The sequence below is a fragment of the Zingiber officinale genome, chromosome 2B (genome assembly GCF_018446385.1).
Source record: "Zingiber officinale cultivar Zhangliang chromosome 2B, Zo_v1.1, whole genome shotgun sequence".
NCBI classification, from domain to species: domain Eukaryota; kingdom Viridiplantae; phylum Streptophyta; class Magnoliopsida; order Zingiberales; family Zingiberaceae; genus Zingiber; species Zingiber officinale.
Genome location: NC_055989.1, coordinates 107,135,121 through 107,149,454, shown reverse-complemented (window position 1 = coordinate 107,149,454; position 14,334 = coordinate 107,135,121). Strand labels below are relative to the sequence as shown.

At 37.9% G+C, this 14,334-nt stretch overlaps 1 protein-coding gene across 6 annotated transcripts in view; it reads left to right on the top strand.

Moving 5' to 3' along the window:
• The window catches only part of LOC122046704 (actin-related protein 9-like), a 34,189-nt gene that overhangs the window by 9,028 nt on the left and 10,827 nt on the right, over window positions 1-14,334 (top strand). For 5 of the 6 annotated variants that reach the window (XM_042607516.1, XM_042607515.1, XM_042607514.1 and 2 more), the window contains 8 exons: window positions 872-961; window positions 1,158-1,208; window positions 2,512-2,643; window positions 4,496-4,585; window positions 10,575-10,645; window positions 10,720-10,919; window positions 11,000-11,043; window positions 11,113-11,162. In XM_042607516.1, the coding sequence (XP_042463450.1) occupies window positions 872-961; window positions 1,158-1,208; window positions 2,512-2,643; window positions 4,496-4,585; window positions 10,575-10,645; window positions 10,720-10,919; window positions 11,000-11,043; window positions 11,113-11,162 (728 nt within the window). The remainder of the gene's footprint in view (window positions 1-871; window positions 962-1,157; window positions 1,209-2,511; window positions 2,644-4,495; window positions 4,586-10,574; window positions 10,646-10,719; window positions 10,920-10,999; window positions 11,044-11,112; window positions 11,163-14,334) is intronic. The other variant, XR_006130362.1, reaches the window with a different exon arrangement.

Below are 14,334 nucleotides of genomic sequence, written 5' to 3'. Positions count from 1 at the left end.
TATCTTAATGTGCAAATGCCATTTTTGGGCAATTTCTCAAAAGTGACAACATATACCTTGCAAAATGTTTTGTAGCTCTAAACCGCTGGAATACATAGTTAAGAATTGTTCAAAGTTACTTTGGAATTTACTAACTGCAGTGTTGATATGAATATTCTGCCTACATTCACTTTTTTATCTGACCATGTTGAATCATGCTTTAGCCGATGCACCTGTGAACATGGTTGCATCTGAATTATAAACGCACCTTCATATGTAATTTTCCAGTCAGATTTTAGCAATTCACAGCATTTCAGATATTAATTGTTTGTACCAAGATCCACTTCCATGAAGTAGCCAATGGTTTACTTAATGCATTGAGATAAACCACACAAATTACCTTTGATTTCTTTAGTTGATCACATAATCTTCCTGTTTTACAATGTTTTTGTTTTTCAAAATTTTTGTTCATTGTTTAATTTGGTACGGACATGTAAGACGACCAATAAATGCTCCAGTTAGGCGATGTAAAATTATGATAAACATGCATATCAAATGAGGAAGAGGAAGACCAATAAAGACTTGGTTAGCAACAATAAAACAAGATAAAATTTATTTAAATATAGATGATGATACAATAGGAGATAGAGCTCAATGGCGTAAAAGGATTCATATAGCCGACCCCACATAGTGGGAAAAGGCTTGGTTGTTGTTGTTGTTGTTTAATTTTTGTATTTTTTTCCTTTTTTAATCTTCTTATTTTAATTGCCCACAGAGTTAATTGATTTTCTTTTTCATGTTCCAGCACCTTCAAACAAAATTGTTGAAGGTTTTCTATGTTTGCTACTAGATTGTGCTGGATTTATATATCCCTTGTGCTTTCCTTTTCCAGGAAGGTCTTGCTGCTGCCTTTGGGAATGGATTATCAACGGCATGTATTGTTAACATTGGTGCCCAAGTGACATCAGTAATCTGTATTGAGGTAGCAACTGCTTTACTTGCCTCTTAAACTTCAGATAAGTGTCCAGTTCCCTTATTGTTTATAGAATTAAGCATTTAACAAATTTGATACAAGCTGTAGGCAAAATTTATACCTTGCGCTATTGCATTAAGCTTTGTTCATGAATTAAAGATTGTAATTCATGGTGGATTATTTGACCTACCACTGCTAATTTCAGGATGGTGTAGCTTTGCCAACTACAGTCATGACTTTGCCTTATGGCGGAGAGGTTTGAGTTTTTTTGCTTTGGTTTCTTTTAAATCACACATCTTTATTTTCCTTGACATTTTAACTTTCAGAGAGTGATTTGTCTTAGTTGATATGACATTTTTCTCCACATCATTTTTGGTTCTTGCATAGTAGCAAAATTTCAAACCGTGTTGAAGTTTCGATCCCGGACCGGAACGATACAGTTTCAGTCCTGTATCTTGTCGTGCCAATACAATTTAATTTTTTAAAATTTATTTGAAATGTTTAAGAATTATATTTTGAATTTTTTAAGATTATTTTAAATTCACATTCAATTTTCAATAAAAAAAAAAGACAGTCCGATGCACAAAGCTCCTGCCATGCCGAGTCCCGGGGAAGGATCAATATATATTAAAAATTTTAAATTATTTTATTAATTTTTAAAATTATTTAAAATAATTTTTAATATTTTATAACTATTATTAATAATATATTATGTTTATAATTATTATATATAATTAATAGTTATATAATAATTAATACCTATTTAAAAAAATAATAATCTAAAAAAAATCATGGTTGAATCACGACAGCAACCGCAAGTGTTGCGACCTCGCGGAGGGTCGTGTCACCTTTCATGCCTCTGCAGAGGACTGCCGCGGGGTCGCGACATCCTCCGCAACCTCGTGAAATTGTAACGACGGGAAATACTTACGTTTTGCGCGGCACGACTCAATATTTCAAACCATAATTGTTGCATCTGCACTTCAGACTTGGTTCAGCTTGCAATTTCAAAAATAGCCAAACCCACCAGTAATAAACCAACTACTCATATTAGGAGCAATGTTTTAAACCTCTCTCCCTAACCTAGGATTTCATGCATTGAGTTTTGCTAGGGTGCATCAAATTCCCAAAATGGTATTTTATATGGCAACAACTGAATCCTCATTGTTCAACCATAGGTCTGTCTTAATGACATCCAGGGCAACTCAATCATATTGAATGAATATGCAGGATATTTTCTTGACGAAGGATAATTTCCCTTTGGTCTATCATCAATATGAGGGATTTATTAAATCAAAATTTTATTGATTTTGGTCTATCATCAATATGAGGAGTTTATTAAATCAAAATTTTATCGAACATTCGGAGGCTTGGAATTTTCGGAAATCAATTACTGAACTGTAGACTTCACATTTTTCATTTAAATATGAAGGTCCGAGTAGAAAGTAGTTAAGTATTATTAATTACTCATCTTGAACAAATATAATATATTTTTCTTGTTACTTCATTACTCACTGTTTGGCGTTACATCTAACTTTTGGCTATAATATTTTACACAGGACATCTCAAGGTGCCTCTTATGGGTACAACATTACTATCAGACTTGGCCACCTATTCAAACCAATCCGTTGACAAAGCCAATTGACATGTTAATGCTTAACAAAATCAAGGAGTCTTACTGTCAGATTAGAGTGAGTTTTCTACATTGTGTGGATTGTGTTCTTGTATGTTATTGTTGTCGTCAGTTACATTTTTAATGATGATTGCGGGCAAGCTAATATAAGATAGTAACTATACATTCAGATGAGGGAATATAATTAGGGAATATAATTAACTTTGTTAGGACCAATAATTGGGTTTGAAATTTTGACCTTAATCGGTGTCTTAGTGCCTGGTCAACTCAATATGTGTGGAACCTGCCGAGTACTGGTGCCGGGGTGTGCCGAGCAGGCAGAGAAGAAGAGGGAAAGAATGGAGGTATAAGATGGTGAGACCTTCACTGGAGCATCATACACCAAGAGCTAAGGTTTTATCAAATTGCCATTGTCACACAGCACGATCAATGCTGTAACATCATCATGGGTTACAAGCAAACTCTTTGGCATCATTGCGGATCATGAGCAAAGCCTTCAGTGTCGTCATTAACCACGAGTGAAGCCCTTAGGAATTAGCATCATCGTGGATCACGTGTGAGGCCCTTATTGTCTCTGGACCTAACAAAAGTCATTACTATCTCACGAATACACGAAGGTGATAGATTTTGCATGGACTTGTCATTGCCGATTGTTGTTGAGGTGAAAGTGTCATTTCATGTCAATTTCGAGTGTTGGTTGGTAGGACATGAAATTTTATCCGTGTCAACTGATAAGAAATGAAATTTCAATCTATGGTTCAAATCCGTTAGTTGAAGTTAATAATAGGTTACTAGTCTAATCTTAAAAATATCATCATTTAGCCCACAATTCTCTGTGTGAGACAAAAGTAGGGCGTTAGAGTCTCCGGTGAAGTCTCGGTCAAGACTCAAAACTCTTACTTATAGTGCAAATTCAAACATAATCAACATGTGTGTCCTAGTTGAGGATTTGGCATCATATGAACAGCCCTTTCCAATCGTCTTATCATTGCTAAGATTAGACCATCTCTGTTATTCATTGTAACATATAGCCCATATGTAACTAACCCATAAACTTGTTGGATTCTATCAATGATTTAAAATATTTAAGTCATAGTTAATAGTAATTCACTCATTTAAGCTGATGATCACACTTATTCCACAACTCTATACATGAGACTTAATTACGGTCTCACACGATCTCCTACTTAAGGCTTTGATGTGCCCCTGAAGGCCCAAAGTCTAACTCACAGTACACTAGCAATCATTTCCACTCAAATGAAAGAGAACCATTAATCTTGTTAGCTCAATAGCTAGCTCAAAAAAATAATAGCTCATTCATCTAAGCTCTATTTCATGTGGGGTTAAAGTAGGGTGTTAAAAATAAATTAATCAACTTCTTGATTTAACTCAATCATATTCCAATGAAATTAAGCTTGGCATCTGGCATATGTGTACCAATTTTTAAAGCAGCTTTAATGATATTTTGGCGATAATATGTTAGTTGATATATCTGAATAAATTGCACCAGATTCCCATGCTTATATGTAACATTTGTAATTCATATTTGGGGAGAGAGATTCTGCTCTATTTCTTTGGATCTTTCTATTTTTGAAATGCAAACTGTCTGTCGACTCCTTGCGGGTCTAGAATTTTGGTTCTGGCACCAACATTCATCCTTGTACTACACAGCTAAACTGGTTCATGAGGATGATCCATGTTTTTTTTTGTGGTGTTTTATGAAGGCTTAAATGTCTCAAACTCATACAAATTAGTTTCAGTTATAATCATTTATAGAGAAGTTTCTTTACCGGAGTTGCTTTTGATTATTATTTAAGAATTGTATTAGGGTTGGTAGCAATATCAATATTAGGCTCATTATTTCCCCTTTTTTTTTCTTTATTATTATTGTGAACTATCTGTTTTGATAGGAAGGAGAGTTTGATGCTGTGGCCATAGTTCATTCCTTCGATGAAACTAGACCTGTTGGTTCACACAAGACACGACTATCGGCCCTCAATGTATGGTGTTTTTGTGTTTGAATGTATGGATAACATCAATAACACTGTAGACATTGTTGTCTATGAAGTCATCTTTTCGCTACCTATTTGATCTTATAAAGGAGGAATATAATTTCATTATATTTGAGGGATGATAAGACTGCAGCTTCACCTCCTATTACAACTTTTTTATTTAGTTAGTTAAAGAAAAGCATCAATTTATTACATTTTTCAATTTTCTCTTCAGAACTGGATTTACCATTACTTCTTTTAGTGCTTATAGATGCTGTTCCTGCATTTAGTTGCTGGTTATTTATTTCAAAGATAACCAATGTACACAGATAAAATTGTGTTGACATGTGGCATAACCTGGATGTTCTAGTCTAGTTTACCAACTTGCTTGGATATATTTGCTTCATTTAACATTTTCAGAAATCAGTATTGAAACCAATTGGGATAAAAAATGTTTGTCAGTGTTGAAATAAAGAGATTTTGGAATTCATTAATCTTTTAGGAGAAATACATATGTTTATATAACCACACAACCCTAAGCATCAACTTATTTACAAAAGATAAAAAGACTTATCTACCCTTGCTTCTCACAACACTCCCCCTCAAGTTGAACATATATATCAAACATGTTTAACTTGCTAAGAGAAGAGTCGAACACAGCTTGGGTATGACTTTTGTAAACATATCAGCAAGTTGGTCCTTAGACTTAACATAAGGCAGACATAGCTCTCCAGAATCAAGTCTCTCCCGAATAAAGTGACGATCAATCTCAATGTGTTTAGTCCAGTCATGCTGTACCGGATTATTTGCAATATTGATTGCTGCCTTGTTGTCGCAATACAGCCTGAGAGGTAATTCAACCTTTAATCCTATGTCTGTCAACAGAAAACTCAACCACAGCATCTCTGCAAGACCATGTGCCATGGCTCGATATTCTGCTTCAGCACTGGATCGTGCACAAACGTTTTGTTTCTTACTCCTCCAAGTTACCAAGTTTCCTCCCAAAAAAGTGCAATAGCCAGAAGTGGACCTTCTATCATCTCGAGAACCAGCCCAGTCTGCATCAGAATAGCATTCCACCTTCAGATCACCACCTCCTTTAAACAGCAAGCCTTTTCCAGGACATGATTTCAAGTACCTTAAAATCCTGTCAACGGCCTTCATGTGGATAGTCTTAGGAGCATGCATGTACTGACTTACTACACTAACAACATAGGTGATGTCAGGCCTAGTCATAGATAAATAGAGTAATTTTCCAACTAGCCTTTGATACGTTCCCTTTTCCAGACTTGTAAGATCTTCCCCACTAGAACTAGTAAGATCATGATTTACTTTTATAGGAGTAGACGCTGGCCGAGAACCCAGCTTCCTTGTCTCCTTAAGTAAATCCAACACATATTTTCTCTGACATACATAGATTCCTTTTTTTGATCGAGCGACTTCAATGCCTAGGAAGTACTTCAATGATCCAAGGTCTTTAATTTCAAATTCTGATGTTAACTTGGACTTAAGAGCCTGGATTTCTACCTCGTCATCACCTGTAACTATCATATCATCAACATAAACCAAAAGAATGGTAGTGTTGTTCCCTTTCCTTTTTATAAAGAGTGTATGATCAGCATTCCCTTGTTTAAAGCCAAACAATATCATGACTTTGCAAAACCTATCAAACCATGCTCTGGGAGATTGTTTAAGCCCATACAAAGCTTTTCTTAGCTTGCAAACCTTTCCTTTTGTTTCAATTCCAGGAGGTGGCAACATGTATACTTCTTCATAAGGTCACCATTCAAGAAGGCATTTTTAACATCTAACTGAAATAGAGGCCAATCATATTGAGCAGCAAGAGAAAGAATTACCCTGACCGAGTTTAGCTTTGCAACTGGTGCGAAAGTCTCCAAGTAATCTACCCCATATGTTTGGGTGAATCCCTTGGCAACAAGTCTGGCTTTATATCTAATCACTTCACCCTCTGAGTTATACTTGATAGCATAGACCCATTTAGAACCAACCAAGTTCTTCCCCTTTGGGGGATCAACTAACTCCCAAGTACCATTTCTGTTAAGAGCCTCCATTTCTTCGTTCATTGCTTCCTGCCATCTTGAATCCCTTACAGCCTCATAATAGGAAGAAGGTATAGCATGATTTGATAACTGTGAAACAAATGCATGATATGAAGGAGACAAACGAGAATATGAAACGTAGTTGGAGATAGGATGTTGAGTACATGACCTGACACCTTTTCTAATAGCAACCGGAAGGTTCAGCTCATTCATATTTAGAGGTGCGGTTGACTCAACTGATGAGGATAACTGCTTCACAGGATCATAAGCCAGAGCATCCGATTCAACTAGTCGATCAATAGTAGGTTCTTGCTTGTGTCTTCGTCGTTTGTAAGTAATAATATCTGGTGAAGACTGTGCTCCCAATGATGGAGCATCTTTTCCCAGTGATGGATCATCTTTTCCTAGTGATGGGGCATCATTTCTATTTTCTATGACATCCAGTGGAATAGGAGAAGAAATCACTTGAGGTACAAAGGAAGAGGTAATATTCTCCCCCTGAGGATGAGACCGAGGAGAATAATAGGACTCAGACTCAAAAAAAGTAACATCCTTCAAGATATATCTCGTCCTAGCAATAGGGTCAAAGCACTTGTAGCCTTTCTGGCAAGTAGAATACCCTATAAAAACTCCTCGTATAGAACGAGGATCAAGTTTAGAGGATTTGGGACCAAGAACATGAATAAAACAAAGAGAACCAAAAAACCCGAGGTGTAAGGGAGAACAACTCTACACCAGGAAGAAGAATAGTGAGAGGGCACCGGTTCCCGAGACCTTTAGATGGAAATCGATTGATGAGATAAGCGGCTGCAAGAACAGCATCAACCCAGAAATATTTGGGTAAGTGACGTTGAAATAAAAGTGCACGGGCTGTTTCAAGAATATGACGATTCTTTCTCTCGGCCACTCCATTTTGTTGTGGTGTGTAGGGACAGGACGACTCATGAAGAATTCCTGAATCCTCAAGAAAAGTATTTAGAGACTGGGCAAAGTACTCACGGGCATTGTCAGAACGAAGAACCTTCACCTTTGAGTTAAATTGGGTTTCAACCATTCTACAAAAATTTTGAATAAGACGAGGAACTTCGTCCCTGGTTTTCATCAAATAAAGCCATGTACAATGGGTGTAGTCATCAATAAAGGAGAGAAAATATCGATAGCCATTCAAAGAAGTCACAGGAGAGGGCCCCCACACATCCGAATGAACAAGATCAAATGGAGATAAACTCTTCTTTAAAGACTCAGAAAAATGTGTTCTACAATGTTTGGATAACTGACAGATTTCACATTGAAACGACTGAAGAGAAACAGAAAAGAAAAGATTAGGAAATAAAATTTTTAAAGACTGAAAAGACAAATGTCCCAACCGAGAATGCCACAAAAGAATTTCTTGATGCTTAGTTTCCAAACACTTGGCCGCAGATTTCAAAGCAGATGTTGTTTCAAGCTGATAATAATAAAGACCCCCTACTTCACGGCCAGTCCCAATCGTCTGCTTGGTCTCGAGATCCTAGAAGACACAATGATCAGGGAAAAATGTTACAGAGCAGTGTAGTTGTTTAGTAATGCTACTAACATAAAGTAAATTAATAGAGACGGAAGGAACGTGAAGTGCAGAGGATAGGAAAAAATGATCTGTAAGTTTTATGGAACCTTTGCCAGCAACAGTGGCTTTGGTTCCATCTGCAATGATCACTTTCTCCTGCCCAGAGGATAAAGAGTAAGAAATAATGGAGTTAGCAGCATTTGTCATGTGATTCGTAGCTCCTGAATCAATGACCCAGGGGTGTAAAAGCTGGGACCAGCAACACTTAATCCCAGGCCATGGATACCTGTGTGCGCTTGAAAGGGAGTAGAGTCTGCAGGAGTAGAGGCCGAAGATGAAGCCTGAAGCCGAGAGAGAAGATGCTAGAGATTAACAATATCAGTAGAAGACAGTCCAGTGGTAGAAGGCACAGAGGAACCAATACTCTCTTCATTTTCTATCTTTTGGACAGCAATATTACTACTATTAGGAGCCTTCTTAGCATTGTGCTTAAATTTTTCAGGTTTCTTTTCTGGATATTTTTCCCAACAGAAATCTGAATCATGATTAGTCCTCTTGCAGTGCCGACAAAATCTGTCCCCTTGTCTTTTAGTTCCCCCAGGTCGAAACTTGTTTGCAGAACCAATAAAGACAGAGGTCTCCCCGATCGAAGGGCCTATAGCGGAAATCCCCTTGTTGTTCATGGTCCTTTTTCTACCTTCTTCACTTAGAATTTTATAGTAAACCTGTTCTAGAGAGGGAGTAGGATCAAGACCAAGGATTTGGCCTTTTAAATTTTTGAACTCTGCAGTAAGTCCATCTAAAAATTTAATAATTCTGTCTTTTTCCAGAAGCTTTAAATATCTCTGATGATCATCAGTGGAACTCCAATTTTCCATCCGGTAGTAGTCAAACTCATCCCACAACCCCTTCAGAGTAGCAAAATAATTGGTGACTGACATAGAACCTTGTTCAAGTTTGAAAATTTGACTGCTGATCTGATAAGTACGCAGCATATCATGTCGACATCCATACATCTGCTCTAGTGTCTTCCACATGTCGTATGCTGTTTTGTTATGAAGAATGACTTGTTTGATGCCAGAATTAACAGAGTTAAGCATCCAAGTCATTAATTGAATATTGTCACGCCGCCAAGTGCGAAAGCTAGGATCCTTCTCATCTGGTTTCACTTTAGTGCCATGAAGAATATCAAGTTTATCATGGCCTTCGACATAAAGTTCAACAGCAACTGCCCAAGATGCATAATTACTATCTGAAGACCAGTGCCTGCCATTGTGAAAACCGGTTGTACCTGTCCTGAAGAAGACATAGGGTTTGCAAAAATCCCAGAGGTTTCGCTAGCGTTGTCCGTCATTAAAAATCACACAAAAAAAAATTCTGGAAGGTGTAGCGGCAGCAGGCTGGGCCAAAGAAGAAAAAAAAAAAATTTCAAGAGAAGGTGAAGTGCAGGAGCAGAATATCGACACTGTTGGAGGCTACTGCTGGACTCTCCTTCTTGTGACAGGAGCAGAATATCGACACTGCTGGAGGCTACTGATGGACTTTGGCCGATGGCAGGGGAATCCGTCGCGTTGGGTGGAGGCGTCCACGGCAGCGACGGCGTTGGGTGGAGGCGTCCTCGGCAGCGACGGCGGCGTGCGCGAGCAGAGAGGACGTCGTTCCTCTCTCTCGCCTTCTCCAGTTCCACCGGCAGGCGATCGGCGAAGCAAAGATAGGACCACCGGCAGGCAATCGGCGAAGCAAGAGGCGCCTCTTGTGGTCGGCAGCAGGAAACCAGAAGCCAAACGCGGCCAGTGGGCAGCGATGAAGAAGGGAAGAGGAAAGCTTGGTCGGCGCTAGGGCAGAGAGGAAGAAGATGCGCCGGCGGCTAGGGTTAGGGTTAGGGATCAAAGCCTGGCTCTGATACCATGTTGAAATAAAGAGATTTTGGAATTCATTAATCTTTCAGGAGAAATACATATGTTTATATAACCACACAACCCTAAGCATCAACTTATTTACAAAAGATAAAAAGACTTATCTACCCTTGCTTCTCACAACAGTCAGGATTGGAACCATATCTACGAATACCTTCTCTGGTTCTTCTATTGTATTAATTTTAAGCAATACAGTTATTCACTTGTTATGTTTCATGATTCACAAGTAGGGCTCTCTATTCTATGGCTATACAGACAAAAAGCAGCTAGGATTTGTTCGACTAAGTCATTCCATCTTGATTGACAATTGACAATTGACATAAAAATTTGCTAAGAAGTGTGTGATTTTTAGTTTCTAAAAGTAGTGGTATAATTACAATTGACATTGTGATGAGAAGAAATACTTTAGGTTCACCTTGTTTTAGTTTCAAAAAGTAGTTGTGTAATTACAATTAACATGATGACAAATACTTTAGGTTCCTCCTATGGGTCTTTTCTATCCCACACTTCTTGTTACAGAAGAGTATCCGCAACCTCCTCGCCCATGGTGAGATCTTTGTAACAGTCACCTTGATGTTGTATAGTTCAGTACTATATTTTCCACGTGGTCATTTTTACTAGGTTCAATGACTATGAGGACATGCTGGAAGATACATGGCATATGGAGTTATCTAGGAGACCTGACATGGCTGATAATCTGTATCTGGGTGCTAATAATGGTCTGAACATGTGGGATAGTTACCCTGTAATTCCATCCAGACCTAAAAAGGATGATAATCTTGGACTCGCTGAAGCAATTACTAGCAGTATACTTTCAACTGGTAGAGTTTTGCCTTTTGTTGAAAGCTTTAAATTTGTTCATTGGAGTAGCTAACTCTCGGTTTCAATACTGAGTTTGCAGGGCGGCTTGACCTCAAAAGAAAGCTGTTTTGTAGCATACAACTGGTGAGGTCCTGAGCTCTTAGTTGAGTACATCCATGATTCTTGTTGTGCAGTGTGTTTAATTTGTTACAGATAGGAGGGGTATCTTTGACATCGGGCCTTGTTGTAGCTGTTGAAGAGAGGTTCGTTGTCCACATTTTTTTTGAATAATTTCTCTAAACCAACTTTCTTGTAACATAAAAAGTTGGCTTATCATGCTGCTTGGTAGTCTAAATCATCGTTTCATCTGTTGCCAACAAATTAAACTGACAGGATAACCTAAATCCCCATTTAAATAGTTCATGTATTCAATGTAAAAGAAAAAAAAATGTATAAAACTTGAATAGACGCCATAATTTGTGTAGTATTTTAGGGTGTTAACCCTTGTATAATTTGGTTAAGATCTCTTTTGCTCATAAGGCATAACCAACACGTTGTGTGTCTTCCTTCCATTTGGCATTCGCTACATGGATCTTATACTTCATTCGGCTTTATGCAAGATTATTTCACTAGCATATGCATACCATCGTAATCTATTTTCTTGCTTTTATCATTTAGTAGAACAACTAATTCGTTTTGGTAATTACTATTTTTTTTTTCAGTAATGCTATACATCCATCTTAGTGTTTTCATCTTTGATATCTTAATTTTTTATGTGTTACTTCCTAAGAATTCTGACATTTTGGTCCATAAAATATGGTGAATCATACTAAAATATTATAAAAATTTTGAATGGGCATATGACGATCAGATAAGACTCCAAATGCCCATCTTCATGTAATCACCCACTCTTTATCATCAATGATATTTCCATCCATATTTCTATGTTGAATAATAAATCCAATTGATATTATAGTTCCATCTTCCCTTATAGGGCTGCAAATGAGCCGAGCCGAGCTTGAGCTCGAGAAAATTGAAGAGGCTCGGCTCGACCAATATAATGATTGGCTCGAGCTTGGCTTGAAAATGAATTTTAATGGAAAAACAAGTTGTGGAAATTGAGATTTGAACCTTCAACCTCTAGCAACCCAATAGAGCACTCTAGCCACAAACTCCTCGTCAACTTATTAGATTGTTTTAAAGTAATAATTATTTTAAATATTAGAATATTGAATTTTAGCCTGGCTCGAATAGGCTCGACGAGCCCTCGAGCCAGTGTTATATGAGCTTGAGCTCGGCTCGAATGTTAAACGAGCCGGCTCAAGCTCTGCTCGAGCTCAGTCAAATTTGAGCTCGAGTCGAGCTTTGACTGAGCGGCTCGGCTCATTTGCACCCCTATTCCCTTATATGCTCATGGTAGTATTATCATCTTTCTAAATAGAATCAAATTATCACTGATGAGGATAAATTTTGTTCTCATGCGAACTTATTTTGAACCTATACCAACTAATTCTTTGATTAACATGGACAGTAACAGAGCAGTAAATATTTAATAGTTTAATAATATTGTTCTTTCGGTGCTTATGATGTGCTGTTTATCTTTTTCCTTTTGTCACGCATCGCGTAGCATCTCTCCTCCTGACTTTATTAGGAACAAATGCTGAGATATTTCACTATATAATTTTTTGATGTATAATTTCTACCTTTTTTTATCACACTTAGCCCCTCAAAATTTCCCTGTTTATGCAAAATACGCCCAGTCTTAACACTTTGGTTTTACTAAAACCATGAACTCCCAGAATTTCAATTGTCAAAATGCCTTGAACCTTACAAATCACATCCAGTTTTTTTTTTTTTTTTCCTTTTTTAATACTGAAATTCCTAGGGTATCTTAGGAAAACTTAAGTTCTGGATGCATTTGGGCATAATTAAAATTTGAGAGGCATTTTAATTATGACTTCTAGGATGTATTTTGCAAGATAATGATAAACTCAAAGGGGCAAATGCTCCCTAGTCCCTATTGCTTGTTTATTTGATTGTTTAATTTGCTAGGACATTAATGATATTTCAATATATCATTTAGGTTGATATTGTCTTTCTTCTTATCCAAACAAATATATATAGTTTTGATCTTGTGCTCACATGTGAAAGTGAAGACAGAATTTACGGATACCAACAAATGCACACACAAAAAATACATGTGAGATAACACACCACTGATAGAACACAAGAGTGCACGCAGCCATTCACACATACATTCAAGTACTGTATGTGATATAACACACGTACTGTCAAATACATGTGACATAGCACTAAGTCACACTGACAAACACTATGGTACACACACACAAAATTGTACACTGATATAACACAGTCACACATACACAAAATTGATATAACAAAAAGTCACACTGGTACAACACTTAAATTCTAAAACCATTCTAAAAGAAATTCAACCACGAAACCACACAGTCACACCTTGGTGGCTCTTCTATGTGATGTCTTTGTAGCACCTGCCTTCTCCCCGTTCGGACAAGCTACCCTGTCTCCCTCGATGTCCTGCTGCTCCGTAGTGAGCGTCGACTGTCTTACACATCATTCCGAGCTAGACTGGTGGTTTGCTCAGACCTGTCTCCCGTCGGTCGAGGCCTGACTGTCCGACCGACCATTGTCATTGTCCTCCGTTTAGCCCTCTGACACCCGGGCGTTGACCATCTTGACTTTGACCTCCCCTGGCAATTGACCCCGTGCCAGGTAGGCCTCCCTCCATTGCCGCATCACTTACCATTGGATAAAGTTGCCTCACCTCAACTATTAAAGGTGCTTAATGTTCAGAGCCTAGTGCCTTAGTGTATTTCATGGAAGCACTGAGATGGGAGTGCTTTCATTTGGAAGGTTCCAAAAACAGCCAAATACATCAGGTGAGATATCTTTACCCATTCATTTGGATGAGTTTATATTTTGTCATGACAAGGGTGTAAAAGGAATCAACATCCTGTATGTGGATGGAAGGAATTAAAAGAAAGGATCTGACACCTGAGGGGAAAATCTCAGATAACTCCATGCCTCTTGTGTGAAAGTGTCAGGCAGGAAAATAATAACAACTGTCAACAAAGGTGAGTCTAGTAAGAAGAAAAGGAAGGGACCTACTGTTGGATTCAATAAGAGGGAAGCAAGAAAGTAGAACCTGATTGACTTCTCTGTTGGCATCTCTCTGGCTAATTTATGGATAATTAGTCCAATTCTAGGAAGAAGAAAAGAAAGGGACCTACTGTTGGATTCAATAATAGGGGAGCAAGAAAGTAGAACCTGATTGACTTCTCTGTTGCCATCTCTCTGGCTAATTTATGGATATGTAATGCCTAGAAAAGGGTCTCAATACTAGGCTCTCCTTATTTCTGGTGGACAAACTAGGTTAACCCCGAACATCATTAG